The sequence below is a fragment of the Watersipora subatra genome, chromosome 9, assembly GCF_963576615.1.
Source record: "Watersipora subatra chromosome 9, tzWatSuba1.1, whole genome shotgun sequence".
Classification (NCBI taxonomy): domain Eukaryota; kingdom Metazoa; phylum Bryozoa; class Gymnolaemata; order Cheilostomatida; family Watersiporidae; genus Watersipora; species Watersipora subatra.
This window is the reverse complement of record NC_088716.1, coordinates 32,169,745-32,195,386: the sequence shown is the minus strand read 5'-3', so window position 1 is coordinate 32,195,386 and position 25,642 is coordinate 32,169,745. Positions and strand designations below refer to the sequence as shown.

Genomic DNA, 25,642 nt, shown 5'->3' with positions numbered 1-25,642 from the left:
AAGTAATAACACATTTATTGTTTTATCAATGAGAATATGCTTTTCCTTTATAACATTTCATGACTACCTAGAATTGCTTAAATGCTGAAGTTTGTTCCATTGTCTTGCACAAAGTTTAAAACTTGTTTGAAGATCAAAATTTGACTCTAAGGTAATATTGAATGGGTTTGTGGGTAAACGATCAATAATTAAAAAATCGGTCAAATTCGCAAAAGATTAACTCAACCATGGGACTGAGAGAAGTTCTTACAATCGTTACAAAATTAATTCTATCGGAAAGAGTTGAGTCTCAGATTCAATTTAGTTTACGAATCATATAATAGTTACAGCTAGTTTATGACTCATGTAATAGTTACAGCTAGTCTATGACTCATGTAATCCCACAACCAAACACGAGCGAAGCAGTTGGTTGGGAGATTTATCATAAATGCGCATGTGCACACAACTCCCAAAAATCATTCATTAATGGCCATTGCAAACCCTTGTACTGAAATCTCATCAACAAATTTAACCATTTTTGTGTAGAGTCGTTTAAATATAATAACGATACATAACACATATAAACCTCTTTAAAGATGTGGTTGCGTCAAAAAATTCAATTTAATGAAATTAAGACCCATTAAAGGCTAAAACACCAGCTACAATTTGATGCCATCTTTGTTTTTGTAGACCGACCCTATCCAGAGATATATGCGTTTGAATGAGGCCCTCTTTTAAAAAGCTCACGTTCCAGCGGGTGCCTCTTTTGTGACGTCACAAGCAAGGTATCTGAAACGAAACCTCGAAACGCGCGAAATTTTTATATAGGCCGTAATAAATGTTATCACTCGTAAAACGCGTTGTCTGTGATCTCGAAGATTCTCATAATTAGGGAATTCATTCTCATAGTTACTGGTTCAACGCGCTTCAACAATTACTAAGTTATACCTAGTTTTAAAATGGCTTCAAGTTCGAGCGACCGCTACTCAAAGTTATCTGAGCAACTTTTAGTAAAAGATTGGAGTAGACAGCCTATGGTCAAAGCTGACAGGCGTCAGCAGCGTTTTGCTGCAGAGGGAGACAGAATGGAGGTAAATTAACTTAGAGTCTTCTATACCTAAGTAAATGTAATATTTTTATAGTCATAAATACATATACTAATTAATAAAATGATAATTCTTTGCTATCTCCAATCATCGTTTCATAGCTTATCTGCCGTTTTACCTAGCTATAATATTTTTTTCGAATTTTCTTTGGTAAATTAGAGTCATGATTGCAAATTATTTTCACTCGTAGGAAGTTGGTAAAATCGATTGATCATTGCAAATCTTTAATCTCCAGAACCAAAGCTTCAAATCGTTGGCTTGGCGTACTTGTGCCTTTATTAAATGTTTATTCATTTTTTAAAATTACACTCGCAATCTCCAATTCAACTTGCAATCCTACTCCCAATTTGAAAGCTGTCAATAGATACGCTTTAGAATGACATATCTATGAATGACATATTTTTTGCATTTGTTTTACTGATTACAGAATGTTTATGTCATCCCACCAGCCGAAGAAGCTTTGTCAGTGTGGAAACTGCCATAAAGGGAAAAGAGAGACTTGAATGCGTGCTGCATAAGCCATGATGTTTTGTTTGAGTTTGTTGCAGTAGATGAATTTGTCTTATTGTATCAGCTAATACTATGTGAGTGGCCACGACTTGATGAATATTTTTAATAAAAGCTTTATGCCGAGATGAAAATATTTTTGCTTGTAAAATTTATATAATAAAATAATATTGTTGAAGATAATGCAAAACATGATTTGCAGAATATTGTAGTGAATTTGATATGGTATATGGATGTCCGCAAAACTGGAGAATGTGAGTTCAAATCCAGTTTGCAGCAGACTTCTCATCCTTAAAACTCTATCTCTGTCTATATTCTTTTCAAAGACGTGGCTTGCTTATTTCACTTAGGTAGTATTCGGTAAGAATACTACTAGTAAGAAACTAGTACGTAGACGGTGTAGGCAATGATATACAGCTCCGCCCCAAGGATAGGCGACATAATGTGGGCGGGGCTTATGGGAGGCTATATATCGTTAGTATGGGTAGCTGCTGAACTGTGCTGATACAAAGACCGCGTTCTACATAAGTGACTTGACAGATTTACCGTAGACCGGTAAAATTGGTAGTCGGTACCCAAATGTTTACACAACATTTGGAGAAAGTGAGTAGAACAAATTTTCAATTTTCGTTATTTGAGGCCTTTGAAACATTCATAATAATGCATCTGTAGCAGGGTTTAAAATTTTATTCTAGCCAACACGAGCAAATACAAAATAAGATATATGCCAATAGAGCCGCGTAAAACTAGACTTTTATCGCAAATACCCGATGTGAATACGAGAGATAGAGATAGGTTGCCTAACGCGTGACATCATTTTGGGCAAGTCTGGGCACGTTTTGGTGGCCTGAGCGTTTTTACGGCGATCAGATTTTATTGGTTTTAATCTTCAAATATCTTGGCAATGCGATCGCGTAACACAACAAACAACATATCAACTGATAGAAAAAAATGCTTTCTTTTAAGCTCAACTTAAAACCTTAAAACTATCCAATCTGATCGTCTTATGCATAAATAGACAGATTAATTCGGCCTTGAATCGAAATAAAACATTTACAAGTCTATTGTAATTAAGGTTAAGACCGGCATATGAAACGCCGATAAAGCCGTGCGACAGAGAGTAGAAATATTAAGTCGCCAGCAAATTACGAGAAAAACGTCGACACTTCACCAGTCTATAGCATTGTTTAATTGCCGAAGGTTTGTGTATTTAACGTAGACTGTTTGAGGCGTAGACCGATTTACAGGTACGACAATGTGGTACACAGTTTATCAACCTACGTATTTTGTCCAATTACCGAAGGTTTTTAAAATTATCTAGAACATTAACCAGATTTCTTTACATTTTATCTAAAAGGTAGGGCCGAACTACAACACCCTCTTTGTGACAATCATATTTGTGACCCCGGTCGTCAGAATGTACAATCGGGCGGTAATTGGATTGTTCACAATAGCGCTCTACACGTACTAAACGCTATTATATGACTCACCGTCACTATTTTAGTAAACAGTGGTTTATGGTGCATTCAACCCTGCTCTTTCACATGGTCTTGTTTATTTTTGTGTCTGACCAATCATATAGCCAGAATTGCCATTTAACTATCCATTTCGGTCAGTGTCGTATAGTTTCACAGAGTCCCGTGACTAACAGAAGCGTATACAGGAGCGCTTTCCTGTTTTACTGTCTGAAGCTAAAACAAAATAGAACTGTCGATAAAATTACGGCTAGTTGGTGCTAACAATTTAGATGGGTATTTCTACTTAGAATCTGAGTCAGCTGCCTCAGATCATAGTGAAAGCAATGATGAGGATTGTTATAATAGAGGCATCTTGGAAATACAGCTGCTTATGCAATATTTGGCTGCTAACGATAATGAAAGTAATAACGATCATCCTAATGAATTAAATCAAATTGCAGAGAATCACGATCAGCCTATCACTGCTGATAACATTCCCATTCTAGCTGTTGACATCAAGCTAATAAATGGATGCAAATGTAGGGAATTCTGCTCTAGTTTTATGTTAGCCTGGACATGGCTATCGCGGGGAATTGGGAGAGAGAGCCTGGGACACATAGCAAAAAAAGGTAAGAAAACTTCTGCAAAACTAGCGTCATATGTTACATGTACATATGACGCTCAGACTGATACTAATGGAAGCGTGTCGTTAGATTCGGATCTCACGATGTATTAGATGTGGCGCGTTTAAAAGCCTATTGTCACGGTCACGTGACTTAATCTCGTAAAAAACCTTATATTTTTGATAGACTGGGTGGTTACGTAACGCTCTGTTTGATAATAACACGATAAGAACCATAGGTTACTATTCTCTTGCGTTTTCGCGCTAGCGGTTTCATTTCCTATACTGATACAAAATGGAGCGATTCAAAAATTACTATCAAAGCTAGGCATTGTCACACTGAGACCAGAACAGGTTCAAGCTTTACAACATATTATCGCAGGTTTTGAACAATTTATAGTTTTTCTTACTGGCTTCGGAAAGACTATTTGTTTTCAGATGGCACCGTTTTGCAGTGGTAGGTCCGAGTTGTTCATAATAACTGTCGCGAGTAATCATAATACTCGCGAGTAAAATAAAACTGAGATTACTTTTTACTAGATAAACTTTTCTTTACTAGCAGCGTGCAATTCATTTTTGTTGTTCTATTGCTATTTGTTTGCTATGTTTGTATTGTTATTGTGAATTTTTTATCCAATTGATTTAATTTTTTATTAAATCATATTAAAACATAATGAATTAAACATATGAAATAATATAACTCTCGTGATTGATTTATTATGCAACCAACATTTCACACTTACTAACCAGCGTTTGTTTGCTACCAATTCAGATTAACAATAATACATAATACTCGCGTAGATCATAAATAAGACCGTCACATGATACTCCTTCAGAAATAACGATTGTGATATTAGCGACTTCAGAAGTCGACTTTTAGAGCTGTTTTCCCCGCGTGTTGCTATCTGTCCCAGGCTCTCTCTCAATCCCCCACGAGAGCCATGCCCAGGCTAGTTTTATGTCATCTGCACAAATAAACCTCATTAGAACTGTGTATCAAGGATTACCGAAGGAAACATTGAATATGGTTGTGTTGAGACAAATTGCCACTAACATAACAAGCAAACCCCTTCAATGTGCTACAATAAATCTCTGCAGTGTACTCTGTGCTACACTCTGTGAGTGCTAAACTACATAAAAAGAGCTCTAGATTGAATGGTCACTTGATGAGTTGGGTTGATATTTCCGCATCCTGATGCCCTATGTGGTCACCTTTCGTTGACCTTAACATGACCTTATGCATAGGTGGACCATTCTAAATACACTTCCTACACTTTAATAAGTCGTTGGATTGTCATTATATGCAGGCATAGCAATATAGCTTGATGAGAAGTGCCCAATTTGACACATACCCTTTTAATGAAAATCTTCAGCACGGTGAGCTTTTAGCGACATATATTGTTGACCTTACCATGACCTTTGGAAGGTCAACCGTCAATCGCATGTGAATAAAAAAGCAACCATCATTTTTTTTCATGGCTTTAAGGGAAAAGTGAACACAATTTATTGATGAAGGCCAACTTTTACCCTATTTGTTTTGTGTAATTTACTGCGTTTAGCACAATATAAATTATTTCTTTCAACAGATAAATACTCAGAATAATATTTTAAAAACAAAAAATGCCCGTGCATTCACATATAACTAAGTACAGAGTCTTTTTTTAATTGCATATTTTGCAAAAATCGGATAACGCCATTGCGAAAATGAGTGAGAAAAGGACTCGCCACTGGGAACACTGATTCTTAAGCACTCATCCAATCACAAAACACGTAGCGTTTGACTCGAATCGTGATCTGATGTGAGGGGGCATCACACGTCTCCCGCAACTGTCTGGAAACAAGTGCACATTTAGAACACGTCTTTGATCGTAGTTGCTAATACACATATTGCTAAAATATTTCAACTTAAATTTATTTCTGTCGTTGTTCTATTACGTTCACAATACAATGGCTAAAAGACTCACAGCTAAAACAACCACTCCTTATAGAAGCTACCCAATTGATGATGAATTTGAAGATGGGCAAAGATATAAATATATCAGCGGTGAACTATTCGATGAGCGCAAGCGAAAAAGACAGTCAGATTCGTCATGTTCAAAAACGATTAGTATAGCAACGACCACGAGCACTTCTATTACAACACTGCTTCAACTACGATTGCTTTGCTTACAACTACCTCCACTGATGTCTTACCAACTCTAGATAAATTTTGCAAGGGTCGCAATTGTTCTGACTTGCCAACAGCTATTAAAAAAGTATGTTGCTACACTTAAAATTTGGCTAATACAAACTTTCAGGATGATCAGTATATTCCCGGTATAAATAGCTGTGTCCTGCAGTCTAATTTACTAATACATTACATATTGGGGAAAGTTGCCATACAACTCTCATGGTTCAAGCATCAAAGGTATCTTGGCTTCAGACGGAATGCTCTTCTGTTTACTAAAATGACTAATTTAAACTACAGACACCATGCTTATAGAAACTATATAGATTTCGTCTACGGGTATCTTGGAAGAAGAAACTGAAAAGTTATTTCTTCATACATTGTTGCCTACATACGCACAATGTTGCCTGATTCAAATGGGAGTTAGGCTTCAAAAATGTGGAATCAGAAGATGAAGATCAGAATGACGCAGATGAAGTGGAGCTTTTTATTATGGAGGAAAAAAATTAATGTAAGTTCAGTTGTGAGTTGAGCAAAATATGGTTTTTATGAATCTTTTAACTGAATCTGATAGCAACGTTACTTAGCTAATCTTCATGACCTGTACAGTGAATAAATGAATAATGTATGGTTTGAGAAATAATTATATTAATTATATTTCAATCATTTGACTTGTGCCATGACATGAAAACACCACATTTAACAGCTTACGTTGCATAAATCTAAATCGGGTTATACAAAGAACTGCATAATATTTATAATTTGAATAGCCTGTTTGTTAGTTTTATCAAAAAATATCTCACATAAAACTAATCACACAATAATTTTATAATACTTAGAATTTAAAGCCAGTTATCAATTGTGTTATTAAAATCTCTGCATAATTTTATCTTTAATGTTGTACAAGCTGTAAAAGTTGTATCCTTGCTGAGTGTAGTATAATCCACGTATAATTTTATTGCAGATACAGCTTACCAGTCAGAACTTCTCTTCCCACGTTCGCGTTGTGATCTATCCGCTGCTAGTAAAATTATTGTAAAATATCCTGGGGGATCAAAGTCTATTCGCTTTGGTGCATAACTTAATATGAGGATGTGGAGGTTTTCTAAAGCACCCGTGTGTTGACCATGGTTCAACAAACGCAATGTGTTTAGCAGTCTCTCTTGCCCTAATGCATCACAAAGGACTTTGTGCCCTGCACTTCCAGGAATTAACCATTTCACCTTTCTTTCCATTTCTCTGTAAACATCAAATTATTTGTTGTTATTTTTCAAGATATTATAAATCTGCAAAGTTTCTGTTTATTCAAATGTCAACCAGCTGCAGAATATTTAACCATTTGTACAATTTCTGTTTACTAGTATGCAAAAAATGACTACATATTCTTATATCACAAACCAAAGGCATTCTAAGTGATATATAAAGTATTATATTACAAATCTCCCTGCGCTTTGATATTTCTGAATATATAATTAGATTCAACATACAGCTTTCATGCCAAAATTAGGTATAAATAATATATTTTTTCATCACTCATGGACCAATTGGTTTATGAAAGCACTGGATGAACTTGTGTCCTGGAAAGCTCCTGTGAATGTTAACGACATGGTTTGTATACTTGCATGGGATGATTGCTAAAATTATAAAGAAAAAAATAAATGCCAACGCAAACAATAAAAAACTGAGGCCTAATTTAAATCTGCAATTTGTTAATATATAATTAGATTGTAAAAATTAGGTTTTCTTTTAATGAAACAGCGTTAAAAAACAACCCAAATACTAAAAATATAATCATGGGGGCTCATCGCTTCAACTAATCTGTAAAGCCTATATTAATAATGGTAGAATGAATATAACAATAATAATGCAATCCAAACTTTATGATAATTTTAGTCATATATTTTATGGACAATTAAAGCATTTCTGACAATTCAAACCGAACAGAGAATTTAAACTCCCTTACTAACTTTTACTCAGTTAACCAAGTTAATTCAAGTGAATCAGGTTAACATCAAATGTAGCCTATGCAACTCAGCCTGAGTCTCATTGTCACCCAGTCATATCAAATCATTTCTTTGTACTGATGTACAGTACTACATATTTTGACTTATTATATTTATTAATTTATATTATAAAATAACTGTATTTGTTATTAGTATTTATTTAAAATTCTTCATAAATTACTTACGGTTGCGATTTTCCTGTTTGACGATGTTCTCTTGCTGTATGGTACAACACCATTAGAGAATGGAACCTCTCCCTCTTTCACTCTTAATCTTGTAGTTGTCCCAAATTGCTCCAAATAAAGCTGGATCTCATGGAAGTGCCTAACGCACACGACCGTACTATCTGTGAAATTAATAGGAATAATGTTCTTAGATGAATATCGTATACGCACACTCAGTTTACCTGGATTATATCATAATGAAGATCAAGGTGTGTTGTCGTCCTTACTAAGACGGATTGTCGTGGCTGGCCAGCCCAACGATCGATTAAAGCATTTAAGGCTGAGCTTATAGTATTTACACGTGTTAGCAATTCTCTTCATTGGAACGGAAGTCCCCTACGATTTCCCCTAGCCCTCGAGAATCCCAGGAAACGGAAACGGTAACTAAGTAGCTTATATGTGACGCTAATAATATAGTTCGATATATATATATATATATATATATATATATATATACACAACATCTCCCCTTGAGCCAAAACAGCACCCTGTAACTGAGTATAATATATATTGAGATAACATCCCCGAGTATTTCGATTCGAGTAAGTTGTAAAGTGAGTATTGTGATGATTGTCCTAAGACTGATTATATATCTATATACAATGAGGAGATTATTTCCGACTAGCAAACAAAGTCATCAAATCTCTTTGGGGGGCGGATTTCTCGGCCGCTCTTTGTGGTTTTCCTCAGCGTCATTCCCACTAACCCATCCTCGCCGGGGATGTCTTCATGAACCAAAGGTTGGTGACTGGGTATAGGTATGACTGCGGATCGGTTGCGGCGTACTACTCGGCTATCCTCTTTTGATATAGCGCAAGTTCTCGTGGTGTCGTCAGATCCATTTATCACCACTCCTTCATCTCCAGTGTCTCTGATTCTAACATGCTCTCCCTTCAGTAAGGGACGAAGGTTCTTGGCATATGAATTGTCATGGTGTCTCTTCATCCGCTCTTTGTAGTTATCATTCCTCAGCCGAAAAGTCTCATGATCAGGAAGGCAGGGAGCAAGAGTATCAGGATGACTCAGCAGAGGTGAGTGCAAATTACGGCCCATCAACAATTGGGCTGGCGAATAGCCACCTTCCAAAGGAGAGGTACGATAGGCAAGCAATGCTAAATACGGATCCGATTCCTTCTTCAACAAATTCTTAATAGTCTGCACCGCTCTCTCGGCAGCACCATTACCCCTCGGGTAGCGGGGACTGCTAGTAACGTGCGAGAACTGGTAAGACTGGGCAAACTCTGTAAATTGTCCACACGCATACTGCGGCCCATTGTCTGAAATCAAACAGTCAGGGATTCCATGCCGTGAGAATATACTCTTCAGGTGGTTGATAACGTTAGCAGAAGAAGAATCTTGTCTAAGCAATGCTATTTCAGGCTAACGTGAATAGTAGTCTATGAACAGTAAATAACTCTGGCCTCTGAAATGAAACAGGTCTGACCCTAACATCTGCCATAGTCTCTCAGGTGTCGCTGTCGGCCTAAGCGGCTCGATAGGTTTCCGCGATTCCACATTACAGGTTCTGCATCGACGAACCATCTCCTCTACAACTTTAGTCATAGTTGGCCACCAGACAGACCTCTGTGCCTTAGCAATACACTTATTGATGCCTAGGTGTCCGCTATGAATGTCTCTAAGAACCTGGTCTCTTTGGTTAAAGGGTATAACTAAATGCGTCCCCAAGGTCAGGAAGCCTTTATTCACAGCAAGCAAACCCCTCCTCTCAAAATAAGGCCTGATCAACGTGTCATTGGAGGATAGATAACTGGGCCACCCATCCCTGACAAAACTCATGACCTTTGACAAAACCTCATCATTTTGTTGTTCTAGTTTCATAGCCTCCAAACGCCCATTCAATCCCTGGAAAGTAAACATCTCCTCAATCTGAAAATCGATCTCGGAAGCATTTGCCTGGCCCAAAGCATTCCTCTTTACCCGAGTGTAACGAGATAGGGCATCCGCAGCTATGTTACCTTTTCCTGGAACATGCCTCATGATGTATTGGAATCTCTGCAACCGCAGTTTAAATCTCTGAATTCTTGGAGGTAGCCTGTCCAGAAACATCCCTCCTAACAAGGGGATCAAGAGCTTATGGTCAGTCTCCACAGTAACTGACTCCATGCCCAACACATACTGGGAAAATTTTTCCATGGCCCAACACACCGCAAGGGCTTCCTTCTCAATAGCAGCATAACGCTGCTCACAGTCCAGAAGCGATCTACTCGCAGCAGCAACCAGTCGACGTGAACCATCCGGCTGAATCTGGCTCAACGTAGCACCAATACCTTGATTACTGGCATCTGTGGTCACAATTGTCTCCCACGAGGGAGAATATACAGCCAATACAGGAGGCTTTCTGAAAATGTCCTTGACAGATTGGAATGCCCTCCTGTGAGTATCTCCCCAATACCACTCAGTGTCTTTCTTCAGCAGATCTCTTAGAGGCTTGCTAACCTCAGCTAGCTGACATGAGAACCGGGCAAACTGATTCGCCAGGCCCAAGAAACTTCGCACTGCTTTTATGTTGGTCAGTTCAGGAAAATCCAAAATGCCTTGGATCCGAGGACCAGCATGGATGCCGTCTTTGTCAATGACATAGCCTAGAAATTCCACTTCTTTAACACCGAACCAACATTTCGATTCATTCAGGGTCATTCCGGCTTTGTGTATTCTTTCTAGGACCAATCGTAAACGGGTAGCGTGTTTATCCTCCGTCTCTCCAAATACAAGTATATCATCCATATGAACGATTACACCTTTGACACCCTCAAGAATCCTACTCATCTCTGCCTGGAAAATTTCCGGAGCGCTGCACAAATCCTGTGGCATACGAAGGTATCTCTACCGTCCTCTATGAGTAAAAAAAGTAGTTAGGTGGCTAGAACTCGGGGTTAATGGGATCTGCCAAAACCGCTGTTGGCATCAATTTTCGAGAAAATTTTTGCTGTACCCAGAGCAGCCAAACTACTCTCAACTGTGGCCATGGGATGTATCTCTCTGACCACAAACTTGTTTAGCTCAGTGTAGTCAGTGCAAATGCGAACTGCGCCATAAGGTTTAGGGACCACCACCATAGGCCCGACCCAAGATGTTGGTTTGGTGACAGGAGTGATTACACCTTCCTCAACCATGCGATCTAAAGCCTCATTAGTTTTTCGCCTTAATGGAAAAGCTACAGGGCGAGGCACATGAATTGCATATGGTGTGGCGCCCTTCTTGAGTAGTATACTATAAGGTCTCTCAACTCGGCCTAATCCCTCAAACAACTTTTTCTCTACATGAATAACCTGGCCAATTTCACATTTTTCTTTATCCATTGACAGCAGCTGAAGGAGTTCACAGGCCTTGCGACTGAGGAGTGGGGTCTTCTGCCCTTTTAATACATAAATGTTTTCCTCAACACAGATGTCATCCACCTGCGGTTGTGTTTCAAACATCCCTCTGCACCTCAGAGGGGTTCGTCCTGGGCCATACAGTTTGACGGTTGTGGGTTGAATTTTTCCCTCACAATGGCCCAATCCACAAACGGTCAGTGAAGCGCCCGTATCCAATTTGAACCTAATAACCTGGTCTGGGCTACTCTCACTTGTTACTTTCACCTTAGCAAACCATGATTTTCTAGCTGCAATCTCACCAATATCAGCAACCTCACCTAAATACAACTCCTCTAAACTGGCATTGGCCGTTTCCTCATCTACCACCTCACTAACTCTATTCGCCTGAGATAGAGTTAGTGAGGTTAGTTAGTGACATACCTTTGACTTGCACATTGCGGCCCAATGTTCCTTCATCCCACACTTATTACATTTCTGATTATAAGCCGGGCACCGCCGAGGTTCATGATTACGCCCGCATTTTGGACATTTTGTGGCACTATCGTCAAAGCTAGTATTCATCCTTGGTTGCTTTTTGTGACCTGCATTCCTGCTGACCGAGTTTATCTCTGACGGACTTAGATTTAGTGCCTTTGAAGCCTCCTTAACTCTAACTGCTCTAATGACATAGTCCAGAGTGAGCACTTCATCTCTCTCACGGGTTATTAAACGATCTCTAAGCTTCACATTATCCAGCCCAAACAAAAGTTTATCCCTAATCAATGAGTCACATTGATCTCCAAAATTGCAGTTCTCAGCCAAGCGTCTAAGCCTCATTAAATACACATCAACTGATTCGCCACTCTGAGAGCTACCATGAAATTCAAAGCGGCTCACCACCTCACCAGATCTAGGGTTACAATAGGTTTGGAACCTTTCTAACACCGCTTCTAGTGTCCTACCCTCCTGACCTTCTGCCACATCAACAGGATTTCCATCTCCATCCTCTCCAACAAACTCTATTCGGCTGTAGATCTCTCTAACATCTTCCCCACCCACGTGGCAGAACAAAGCTAGCTTGCGTCGCTCTGAAACCTGGTCAGCCGCAACCAAATTGATAGCTAGCAAGTAATCTCTGAAAGAACAAACCTAACGGCGCCATTCCCCAGACAAGTCAACAGCCCGCAAGTTTAACTGTTGTGGAGGGTGCATTCCTTCCATTATTCGATCATAGAAACCGCTGCCACCATGTGAAATTAATAGGAATAATGTTCTTAGATGAATATTGTATGCGCACACTCAGTTTACCTGGATTATATCATAATGAAGATCAAGATGTGTTGTCGTCCTAACTAAAACAGATTGTCGTGGCTGGCCAGCCCAACGATCGATTAAAGCATTTAAGGCTGAGCTTATAGTATTTACACGTGTTAGCAATTCTCTTCATCGGAACGGAAGTCCTCTACGATTTCCCCTAGCCCTCGAGAATCCCAGGAAACGGAAACGGTAACTAAGTAGCTTATATGTGACGCTAATAATATAGTTCGATATATATATATATATATATATATATATATATATATATACAACACTATCAGGTAGTCTGCAAAAAGTTAAGTCGGCACGCTTTGCCTTAGACAGCCATAGTTTTGCTAAATTTGGCGACTGAGAGACAGGAACTCTAAACAAGGTTATGCTACGACTTCTAGTGAAAGATTCACAACTAGCAAGGAGACATCTACCCATCATAATTAACTGACTGTGGTTAAAGGAAATGCGTTGAATTACTAACGAATAAGTAAAGAAAGCGTTACTAAAAACGGCTTTATTACGAATCAGCGGTGGTCCGACGTAAATGCACCAAAATATATTTTCAACTTTGAACTTGCTAAACTAGTAAAAATATCTTCTAAAATTTTGTTTTTTTGTTCAATTAGCATAGTATGATGCATTACCAATCACATAAAACAATGTTAAAATTATGTGTTTACTTTCACTTTATTGTGTGGAAGGCCAGGTTTCATCAATATAGGTTGAGAGTAAGTGGTCGGTTGCTATGGCAATTTGATTTGTAAACAAATACCATGATTTACAATTCATGAATTCTCAACATTATCCTGCTTAAACTCAAAGCAACAGTTTTAATTCATTGTGAGACCTTCTCTACTAAATCTTGCATAACCTGGGCATATATAATCCGATTTAAAAATTTTTAAATGCAATAAAATCCTCAAAATTTGCTGGTTTTAGAGCTCTGAAAAACTCAAAAATGTAGTTTTAGCACGATTGTACATTCTGACTGCCTGGGTCACATTTCATTATTTTGCTCCAGTTTGCAGAAAACTTAATGCTGAATGCTAATTATTGCTTTTTGTTAAATATCGCTCAATGTTCGAACAGTTTATCAGCCTACGTTTTTTGTTCAATTTCCGAAGGTTTTTTAAATTATCTTGAACATTAGCCAGATTTCTTTACATCTTATCTAAAAGCTAGAGCGGAACTACAAAGCCCCTTTATGACAAGAATATTTCTTTATTTCACTCCAGTTTGCAGAAAACTTCCAGACTCGTGAATGCTAATGTTTGCTTTCTGTTACGTATCGCTGTCAAAACCATTCTACATTCAACACAACCAACTTTCAGCTTTCCAGCACAATTTTCAAACTGTGTAGATTACACGGCAGCTTGCCGTTTTACTTGCAATATTGCATTTCAGAGATATAATAAACATATTTCTTTATTGCTGTTGTTAGTTAAATTACGTACAGTAGGTTTGGTCTACAGCTTGAATTAATATTTATTTTATTGTTGTAAAACATAGGTTTGAGATAGTAGTAGATTAGGTCTGATTTTTATACAACCTTTTGTTTTCCATAATTGACCTTTTGAATTTCATTTCAAAACAACTTGACAACTACCATGAACATACAACCTCCCAGAACACCACGTCGTCGCATTGGCCATCCACGTGTCTCCCAATTATTACGGAAGAGGAGAAATAGAAGGTCCTCACAGCGACCATCAACATCTAATGCTAATGTTCAACAACATGCTACTCAAATTAATAACAACTCATCTGATTCAGATAATTCTTTAGTAGATGTTGTAGGCAAAGCCTACAACATCTACTAAAGCCTACAATAATAGCCTAATGGCCTATAACATCTAACTAAAGAATTCTACTTTTGTAGAATTCTTACCTTTTGTAACTACCTTTTGTAACTACTTTTTCAACAAGCAGTATTACCCTTTCTTTTTTCCATTATTACTTTGGTCGTGGGCTGTATGGCGGGGGAGAGGAGGGGAGGATTTCTAGTAGTTACAGCTAGTTTATAACTCATGTAACAGTTACAGCTAGTCTATGATTCATGTAATAGTTACAGCTAGTTTATGACTCATGTAATAGTTACAGCTAGTTTATGACTCATGTAATAGTTAAAGCTAGTTTATGACTAATATAATAGTTACAGCTAGTTTATGACTCGTATAATAGTTATAGCTAGTTTATGATTCATGTAATAGTTGCAGCTAGTTTATGATTCGTGTTTCCACAAAAATTCATGCTCTCAAAAGTAGAACCACCTTGACCTATTTTCAGGCAGCCGACAAGCAGCTGTTTACTTTAGTGGAATGGTCTAGAAAGATTCCACATTTCACAGAGCTCCCAGTAGACGACCAAGTGAGGCTATTACGAGCGGGTGAGGGCCGTGTTTAAACTATCCTAATATATGCGCCTGGCAAATACTAGCGGGTTTAAAATACAATGTCCTTTGTCAATTATATCTACCAGTTGACACTCTTTTAGCAAATATCTCCTATAACGTAAGGTTCAGATAATGTAAAACATTTATGACTAAATCTTTGCTTCATACTACGTATTAAATTACATATAAGGAAAAGTGTCAAGTAAGGGCAACTTCTCACATTTGATTTGAATGGTAACATATATCGCCGCAGTTGTGAGAAAAAACTACATAATACACAAGAAGCACACATAACAGCGTCTTATCTACTATATACCACATGCACGACATTTTAGTTCATCGTCATAGATCATCAGATGTGTCGACAAAACAGCGAATAGGTAGCTGCGCAATTGTTAGTTCATCGTCATAGATCATCAGATGTGTCGACAAAACAGCGAATAGGTAGCTGCGCAATTGTTAGTTCATCGTCATAGATCATCAGATGTGTCGACAAAACAGCGAATAGGTAGCTGCGCAATTGTTAGTTCATCGTCATAGATCATCAGATGTGTCAACAAAACAGCGAATAGGTAGCTGCGCAATTGTTAGTTCATCGTCATAGATCATCAGATGTGTCAACAAAACAGCGAATAGGTAGCTGCGCAATTGTTAATAAAAACTTAACGGCCATCAATTTGCGCAGGCGTTATGTTGGTCTACCGATCTGCATTTCGCAAGTTGGTAGTATTGCCGAAAGCTATCTTTTATCCTAATCTTGACCCTAGATATAGATAGACGACCAACAGGTAGGCACCGCTCTTTTAATTGTAAAATATGTTTTGTTTTGCTTTATTGTAGACATAAAATATTCATTATGAGTTTTTATTTGCTGTCCAGAAGAAAATGATCAAATCGTTATAAATGGACGTCGAATATGTGCGTTCACCATCAACTTATTATAAAATTACCGCAATCCTAGTCTATAAAACTAGTGAAATTGATTAGGAGAAAGAAGACAAGTTGTAGATGTAAACTAATAATATTAATAATATACAGCCAACAAATTGAAAAGTTATCTTTGGTCTTTTCTTTTTGTATGCCCAGAGGAGTGGGTTAAGAAAGATCTTGGAACAGATTAGGCAATTTATTTTACTGTTCGTATAACGTAAAATATATATAGCGTAAATGTCTCTGGAATGGATTACTTACGTTGTAGGATTGTCTACTGTATTTTGTCAACTAAGATAAACTGACATAATTATGTCAGCAGATGGCCCTTGGTGAAAAGTAACACAGTTTGGCTGTTTTAGGATGGAATGAGCTGTTGATAGCAGCATTCTCTCATAGATCTATCGCATCTGATGACGGAATTCTCCTCGCTACAGGTTTGCATGTTAGGAGGTCGTCGGCACATGCGGCAGGCGTAGGAAGCATATTTGACAGAGTCCTCGTCGAACTCGTATCCAAGATGAGAGACATGGAGATGGATAAGTCTGAGCTCGGCTGTCTCAGGGCAATTATACTCTTTAATCCTGGTTAGTTATAAACTAACTCTTATGTGTCCGTGTCTGACTTTTTTGATTAGAAAGAGGCAAAATTAAATAACAGGAGAATTATATAAGCACCATATTCTGGTAGTTTTTCAGTAGTCTTTCCTACAGAAATATACTTTCAACATCACCTATAAGTAAATTAACTCTTTTCGAATATGAGGGACTGAACCTTTGAGATATGAGAAAACTTTCGTGATTTAATTTATAATGGTCAGTTTTATTTTGGTGCAAAGCTGTGTTTTACACACGCATGTATTTCACGTGTGATTCTCTGTATCGACCAATTGCCCGTATCCTTACTCAGTGTTAATTAGTATTTGCTAGCTATGTCTTTGCTAGTACATGATTTAGTTAGTCAGTCATAACTTATAGGGCCATTTGCTAAACATCGTGTTTATTGTTTGACTGTCCTGCTGGGCATGTTCGGTTTGTTGGGCATGTTCAAGAAAACATTCTGCTATCCCCATGTTCTTATGTATAATCATTAACTTTTAGATCTGAAGCATCAGTACATGCATACTTGGCCACACCTCTCAAAACAATTAATGTCCCGACCTGTGATTAGATGATGTATATAAATAACTGTGAAATGTAAATGAAATTGTAAATAATTGTCTTTTGTTATCAAGAGTATTTAACCAATTAAATGACAGCACTTCAGCCTTACGTTTATAACAATCGCAAAAAAACTGATAGCTGATTTTCCCAGTTATTTTATTGAATGAAGCTACATCGTTGTCAAGGCAGAAAATGGTCTTCCTTTACTTGCATCTCATTTGATCATTTCTAATAGTGTCATTTCTTTAAAAGGTTTGTAGACTTGTAGAAAGTATTCTAGCAATGTGCAGAGTTTGACTTTTAAGGTCAGCTATTGTGCAAGCTTCACTAAATCTTATCTTGCTAGTACGAATACTTGCTAGTACGAATACTTGCTAGTACGAATACTTGCTAGTACGAATACTTGCTAGTACGAATACTTGCTAGTACGAATACTTGCTAGTACGAATACTTGCTAGTACGAATACTTGCTAGTACGAATACTTGCTAGTACGAATACTTGCTAGTACGAATACTTGCTAGCACGAATACTTGCTAGTACGAATACTTGCTAGTACGAATACTTGCTAGTACGAATACTTGCTAGTACGAATACTTGCTAGTACGAATACTTGCTAGTACGAATACTTGCTAGTACGAATACTTGCTAGTACGAATACTTGCTAGTACGAATACTTGCTAGTACGAATACTTGCTAGTACGAATACTTGCTAGTACGAATACTTGCTAGTACGAATACTTGCTAGTACGAATACTTGCTAGTACGAATACTTGCTAGTACGAATACTTGCTAGTACGAATACTTGCTAGTACGAATACTTGCTAGTACGAATACTTGCTAGTACGAATACTTGCTAGTACGAATACTTGCTAGTACGAATACTTGCTAGTACGAATACTTGCTAGTACGAATACTTGCTAGTACGAATACTTGCTAGTACGAATACTTGCTAGTACGAATACTTGCTAGTACGAATACTTGCTAGTACGAATACTTGCTAGTACGAATACTTGCTAGTACGAATACTTGCTAGTACGAATACTTGCTAGTACGAATACTTGCTAGTACGAATACTTGCTAGTACGAATACTTGCTAGTACGAATACTTGCTAGTACGAATACTTGCTAGTACGAATACTTGCTAGTACGAATACTTGCTAGTACGAATACTTGCTAGTACGAATACTTGCTAGTACGAATACTTGCTAGTACGAATACTTGCTAGTACGAATACTTGCTAGTACGAATACTTGCTAGTACGAATACTTGCTAGTACGAATACTTGCTAGTACGAATACTTGCTAGTACGAATACTTGCTAGTACGAATACTTGCTAGTACGAATGTAGCATAAAATGTTCTGCAAAAACTTCTAGCAAAAGACTTACTTCAGAAGTAGTTCAGCTGAAACAGCTGAACTGTTTAGGAACATAGCATCATGTTTAGTATCAATTTATCATGTTAACAGACTGTTAACAGCATCATGTTAGCAGACTGTGACCACTCTGTTAACAGTTGGTAAACAAATTGTTAACAGACTGTTAACATATTCTAATATAAACCTTTAAGATTCTAATAGCATTAATTGATAATCCACTACCTATCTCAAGGCGTGATTATGATGTGGTGTTTGTGTGTACATCTGGTCGTATCCAATCACATCCAAACACCACACAAGTCCAAATTCCTGCTTATCTTATCCTGCAACATTTCTATTAAGAATAAACCTGTACACAATTTTAGGAAGTAGCGGTATTTTTCTATCATTTGTGATTTCTTTTTGATGGTTGAAGTGATCTGACTGCCAGGATGCTTCAAGGCTAAAATTGACAAAACTTGATCACGGTAAAAACATTCAGATTCAAGCGAAAGCGTGATTATGTCATCGATAGTTGTTCAGGAACATAAAGAGTAAAGATGCTTAACACTGCAACTTGAATACAATAGCCTATATCAACTATAGCATCCATAGCAACTATAGCATCCATAGCAACTATAGCATCCATAGCAACTATAGCATCCATAGCAACTATAGCATCCATAGCAACTATAGCATCTATAGCATCCATAGCAACTAGTCATGTCATTTCACAGTACTTTGCTTTTACCATTGTCAATACAACTGAAGGCTCTAAACGCTGACTACCTATAAAAGCCCATTCATTATGCCTCTATTGTAGAGGTGAAGGACATCAGCAGTGTGACGGAAGTGCAGGCGCTGAGAGAATGTGTTTACACAACACTTGAGCAGCATGTGAAACAAGCTCATGCTGATCGGCCTGGAAGATTTGCCAAACTCTTATTAAAGTTGCCTGCCCTTCGAAGTATTGGTAGGTCAACATTGTGTTTATGGAGGTCTGCGTAGAGTAGGCCTGTAGTTGTCTCACCTAGACTATTTTCTATGACACGGCTAATCCACAAGTTCGCGTCATACACAAGATAGAAACAGCAGAAATCCCCGAATTATGCAGGTTTTGTACTCACAAGTTTTTACCGAATATTTCATGCTCGTGGATGATGGCACTTGCGAATGATGAGCAGGAAAATGCTGTGCAAGCCATTCCATTTTAAACATTTCTACACTTCAGTCATTCCTATTTGAATTTTAGCACTTGCGGATAAGCGGAACAGGAGTGCACTACTATGACCTCTGGTATAGATATCCCTATCTTTTTTAACAAAGTGTCCATGTTAATTCACAACATGTGAATGTCCGTTGAAGCACTTATCACATGATAACCCAACTTGTGTACAACTCCAAATACGCATGATGGAAACATAGTGAGGGGCTTCTTAAAATGACAGTACTACTATGATCGCAGCCATTACTCTATATACTACTTTTATTTTGTAATAAACTTACTCCTTTATAGCCTAAGGTCGTCAACTATTCTGGTTCTCCCTCTACTCTATGCTCCCTTGTCGTTTATAGCCTAAGGTCTTCAATTACTAAGATTTTTAGCAATGATCTGTCTTATTTTATTCTTCAAGCAAAGATTGCAGCAGATTAACTCTTAAATATCAACCATAACATATAACTTGCATAATACCGAAGGCTGTTTCAAGTCTCAAGGAGTTACTCATTAAAATGAAATAAAATTAAAAAAGTTTGACCATACACTGACAAGTAATGTACTGCTTGAAAAGTTCACATTAAGATAAAATAATGTCATAATTTCCTACCATGAAAAGAACATTTTAATAGTTAAAAATGCTTGATAGTTTTTTCTTCTACCATTTATTTTTCTTTTCCTTAACTGTTTTGATATATCTTACACGATGTATGCTATAAAATACTTTACGCGTAGACACAAAACTTTGCTCCAATTTTATATTTGTTTGAAAAATTTGTATGTAAACGGGATTGTGAATAAAAAGTTTGACTGTTTAAAGTGCCATACAGCCTTCACATGACAGAGTAAAATACTACTTAGCAAGATAGCCTGATTAGCTTTGCAAACAATATTAATGTTTATTGGTATGTTATATGTACTTATTGGTATGTTACACATGTTGTAATATTGATATGCTACACTTACTGGTATATTATGCTGGTATGTTGCACTTTGTGGTATGTACCATGAAGTGAAACATACCAACATAACATACCGGAAAGTGTAACAGTTAACCAACCAAAAGGCTACTTCCTGTGGTAATTAATATAGCTGAAAAGAAGACTAACAGATAAAACTTAAAGAACCAAAGGCTACTTCTTGTGGTAATTAATATAGCTGAAAAGAAGCCCAACAGATAAAACTTAACTAATCAAAGGTTACTTCCTGTGGTAATTAATATAGCTGAAAAGAAGACTAACAGATAACTTGACTAACCAAAGGCTACTTCTTGTGGTAATTAATATAACTGAAAAGAAGACTAACAGATAAAACTTAACTAATCAAAGGCTACTTCCTGTGGTAATTAATATAGCTGAAAAGAAGACTAACAGATAAAACTTGACTAACCAAAGGCTACTTCCTGTGGTAATTAATATAACTGAAAAGAAGACTAACAGATGAAACTTAACTAACCAAAGGCTACTTCTTGTAGTAATTAATATAGCTGAAAAGAAGACCAACAGATGAAACTTAACTATTCAAAGGCTACTTCCTGTGGTAATTAATATAGCTGAAAAGAAGACCAACAGATAAAACTTAACTAACCAAAGGCTACTTCTTGTGGTAATTAATATAGCTGAAAAGAAGCCCAACAGATAAAACTTAACTAACCAAAGGCTACTTCCTGTGGTAATTACTATAGCTGAAAAGAAGACTAACAGATAAAACTTAACTAATCAAAGGCTACTTCCTGTGTTAATTAATATAGCTGAAAAGAAGACTAACACATAAAACTTAACTAATCAAATGCTATTTCCTGTGGTAATTAATATAGCTGAAAAGAAGCCTAACAGATAAAACATGATATTTTATCCCTCGACCAAACACGAATGGAGCGAATGTTTGAGATTTTATGATAAATGCATGTGCACACAACTCACGAAAATTATTCATCAACAATGTCGCAAACCCTTGTACCGAAATCTCATCAACAAATTTAATCATTTTTCAATAGAGTCGTTTAAGTATAATAATGATACAAAACACATAAAAACACCTATTTAAATATGTTACCAAGTCTTTGTAAATTGTCGACAATATCTTGAAACTTGCCCATCTGATCGGATTATACACAATTAGACAGATTAGTTTGGCCAAAAAAAAATCGTTGTTAAAACTGCCAAGCCTTACTTTTATCAAAATTACGACCGGTAAACAAAACTCCGAGCAACAGAGAATAGAACCATTAAGTTGTGTGCATTTCACAAAAAAATAACATGCACATTTTACCTATCTATAGTATTGTCGAATTGCCGAAGGCTTCTGTAATTAACATATAAGTACGGAAATATAATCGTTTCTTTTTTGCCGATTTTAAAGTAACGGACAGAGTACTTTCAGGTATTCTAACAATGTCCAAAGCAGTGAAAATAAAAAAAAAGACGATGATATTTTTTTTTTAATGATTCTTATGAGATTATTACAATATTTAATTATAAGTTTGGATGACTATTGAAGTGTTATAGTCACACTAACGACATCGATGATGGGCATTATGTTACTGTTATTATTTTTTCTAAATAGTTTTGTTAAATAGATTTTCTAAAAATATATATAAATATCACAACTTTTTGATATTGCTAGCTATGACGTTTTGAATAGTAAACAAAATCGTGCATTGGTTTTCTATTATTACTGTATTACTATATTATTAATGTTAATTATTCTAATAACATCAGTGCATTTTATTTCTAATATTGCATTTCTTCTATTGCAGGGAAAGATATATAAACATATAATCTTTTCCTTTCATTATTGCTGTTTGTTGTACATAATAACACCCACACCCAGTACATTACAGGTACCATTGCAGTTATCCTATTGAACTGCAGTGCCATTTGACTGCTAATATTGCATTTCTCAACCATCAGTACCTTTTCTATTTTTCGATATCAAATTAGTCGTTGGCTGTATGACAGAGGAATTTCTAGTTCAATATATAAAAAAGATTTACATCTTTGACTGTTTACAGAGAGCTAGACCGTCTGCTGTATACCTTCTATAAATCCACATATCTGAGATTGAAAATTTAGAGCACTTATTAGAGAATTTGTGGTACGAATAGTAGCCTAAAGCTAACAATAACATCTAAATAGTAATCTATAATAACTAGTGGTAGCAGATAAATAGTGGCATGATTTGTTTGCAGGTTTAAAAGCTGTCGAGCATCTGTTCTTTTTCAAGCTTATTGGAGAAGCCCCCTTAGACACATTTCTACAAGAAATGCTAGAAAACCCGTCTCAACTAATGGATTAAGGCTAAGGAAAGGCTAAGGGGAGCAAAGTTGAGAAGTTTGGTCACAGTTTTCATGCATTATGTGTGGCAACTTCAGCCCCAGAGCAGAAGTTAAAAAAATAGACACTCGGATTGAAGACCCGCCATATTGTTCATCAAGCATGGAGTTGTGTGTTCAATGGACAGATAATTTAAATCTCATTCAAACACAAAAAACTGAGCTGCAAATTAAGGGCTCATTTACCTGCATGTTTAATTTATAAGATATAACAGATGGAAGTAAATCTGATGAAGCAAAATATGTATTCGCAAAAGACTTTTAGAAGATGTGCTAGAACTGAACATGTATTTCCTATGGTTTGTGTCTTAGGCAGAAAGGCTGAATGCTGACAGATGACCTTTTACTTGTAGCAGAGGCTTTTGTGACAAATAAAATCAAATAATTTCGATGTTTAAACCTAATAAATCAGAAATATTTTTTAAGTTTTGACGGATTCTATTAAACTACAATATATTTTTTTAAACGTTATTTCATAACAAACAAAAGAGCTACGGTAGTAACAGATGAGGGGTGTCAAATTTTCATACCAGTTATGAAATAATATACTTTTCCTAATCCAAAGCATTTCTACAGAACATCATTGGTCTCTAAATTGTAATTAACACCAGTTTTTCTAGTTCATCTTTCAAGTTTGTAAACTTTAACAACATCTAACAAAGTTGGTACAAGAATGTTGCTGCTAAATTCTAATTGGTAGCATGTTAGCTAGTAATTGCTTGAAAAGGGAAGCTTTACCAAGATATAGTTCGCTTAGCCAGCATGCATGTAAATAGCCCTAAACCTTTTGATGCACATACAGGGGTGTCACTCTCAATGCCCACTACCTCATTACTGAATGTTGTCTACTTGGTCACTTATGTCGCTCTTTTGTACTACTGTGATCTGTGATGGTACATAATTTCTAGTTTGAAAGTAAATTAGGTTTACTTTTATTGTTCTGAGAAATTTTAAAATTATTTTATTAGTAATTACATAGATATGTCTTTAGTTCTATAACCAACCATTGTGGTTTTTGGTGACAAGTTTAGTAAATATTCTTTACTGTTGACAAAAAATGTCTCGTTTTACTCCAATAATTATTTTTTTTTTGTATTTGCTCTAATACATGTATATACCATATAGATTAAATACAATATTGAATACAAATATAGTTGTGTGCAGGCCTGTATTCCCTGGTTGCAAATTGGGGCAATTAATGTTAGGCGACTAGTTATGAGCATCCGGGGTTTGGAGGGGCAGTATCAGCCCCCTCAACAGGTTTTTTTCATGTAGAGCCTCAACTGGGCATCTCATGTAAAGTCTTAAAAGATTTTATCTGAAGGTATAAAATTTTTTCTATTATTTGATATTTGTTTGTTTTAGGTGATGTGACTGCTAGGACGTTTTTCAGATTAAAATAGGCTAATCTTGACAGCAGTTGAAACGCTCAGAAAAAAGATCTTTTTTTTAGCGTTTCAACAAAGATAAATTTTGCCGATTTTATTTTTAGTTCATCCGAGGGTTTTTACGCTTTTGTTGGGCCATTGCCAAATGAATGTTTGTTAAAACTTGACCTTTTGCGAACCTTTATAAAAGTCATTAACAAAAATACTTTGCCAATCATGATAATGATGGCGCCCAAGAACTATTAAAAGTTAACGCTTATCTCTCTGGCTTGGAATAAAGTGATATTCTACAGCGATAAAAAACATTGAACTAAAAACCCCTAGAATGACAGAGGTAATTTGCGAGTACGAAAGTCCGGCCGACGCCATTTTCAGGTAGCGTTTGAGTTAATTTCATTGTGTTCAATGTGAGAAAAAAATCTAATTTCAGATTTAACAGCTATGGTAGATCATGAATACATTGCTAAATCAAAGGAACGGACTACTGCGATTACTACTAATAATTTATGTAAAAGAGAGAAGGGTGTAGGTACACAGTGCTATTGCTATTCCATGAACTGCAAAAACCACAAGAATGGACTTTGAAAGGAAAAGGCATGACATTTCACAAGTGATTCACTTCTACTACTAGTTCTATTACACTCTATTCTCTCGAGTCTACTACTAGTTGTGCTACTACTAGTTAGTTCTACTAAACTAGTCACTGGGTGAGTGAGAGTCGATCAGTGTCACTACTGAGTGTACGAGTTTGACCATATTTTGTCGGTGATTAGATAAATTTATAAGCTAGTGAATGAAATGTTCTTCCTTCAGAACATAGTTTTTTATTATTCAAATTTGGAATTTTTTTTATTAATATTTTGGAACTAAAAACCATTAGGTTGTTATATGGGTATTTAAGGAATTTGCTTCACTTGAATACCACACTAATATCAATGATTAATAACTACCAGTTCCACTTCAATCTAGCCAAGTTGCTATGGTTGCTTAGGCACAGGCAAGCCGCCATGTTTATTATGATTGTCAAGGGTAGAGAGTTCAATTGATAGGACTTGACTCAGATCTTTAGTGCAAGTCTAGCTATGCTAAAGCTCAGATGTTTGGTATAGCAATCAAAATATCTTTTATTCTTATGCACCACAAGCTAATACACAAGTAGCAAAATTCTA

General features: G+C 36.6%; 1 protein-coding gene across 2 annotated transcripts in view; it reads left to right on the top strand.

The window, feature by feature from the left end:
• Positions 1-24,256, top strand: part of LOC137404401 (retinoic acid receptor RXR-alpha-B-like) — a 73,046-nt gene extending 48,790 nt beyond the window's left edge. The window contains exons 7-10 of one of the 2 annotated variants that reach the window (XM_068090601.1): positions 14,980-15,079; positions 16,453-16,602; positions 19,359-19,508; positions 22,942-24,256. In XM_068090601.1, coding sequence (XP_067946702.1) covers positions 14,980-15,079; positions 16,453-16,602; positions 19,359-19,508; positions 22,942-23,048 — 507 coding nt within the window. In that variant the 3' untranslated portion in view covers positions 23,049-24,256. Of the gene's footprint in view, positions 1-14,979; positions 15,080-16,377; positions 16,603-19,358; positions 19,509-22,941 lie in introns of both variants that reach the window. The other variant, XM_068090600.1, reaches the window with a different exon arrangement.
• Positions 24,257-25,642: the final 1,386 nt, after the last annotated feature.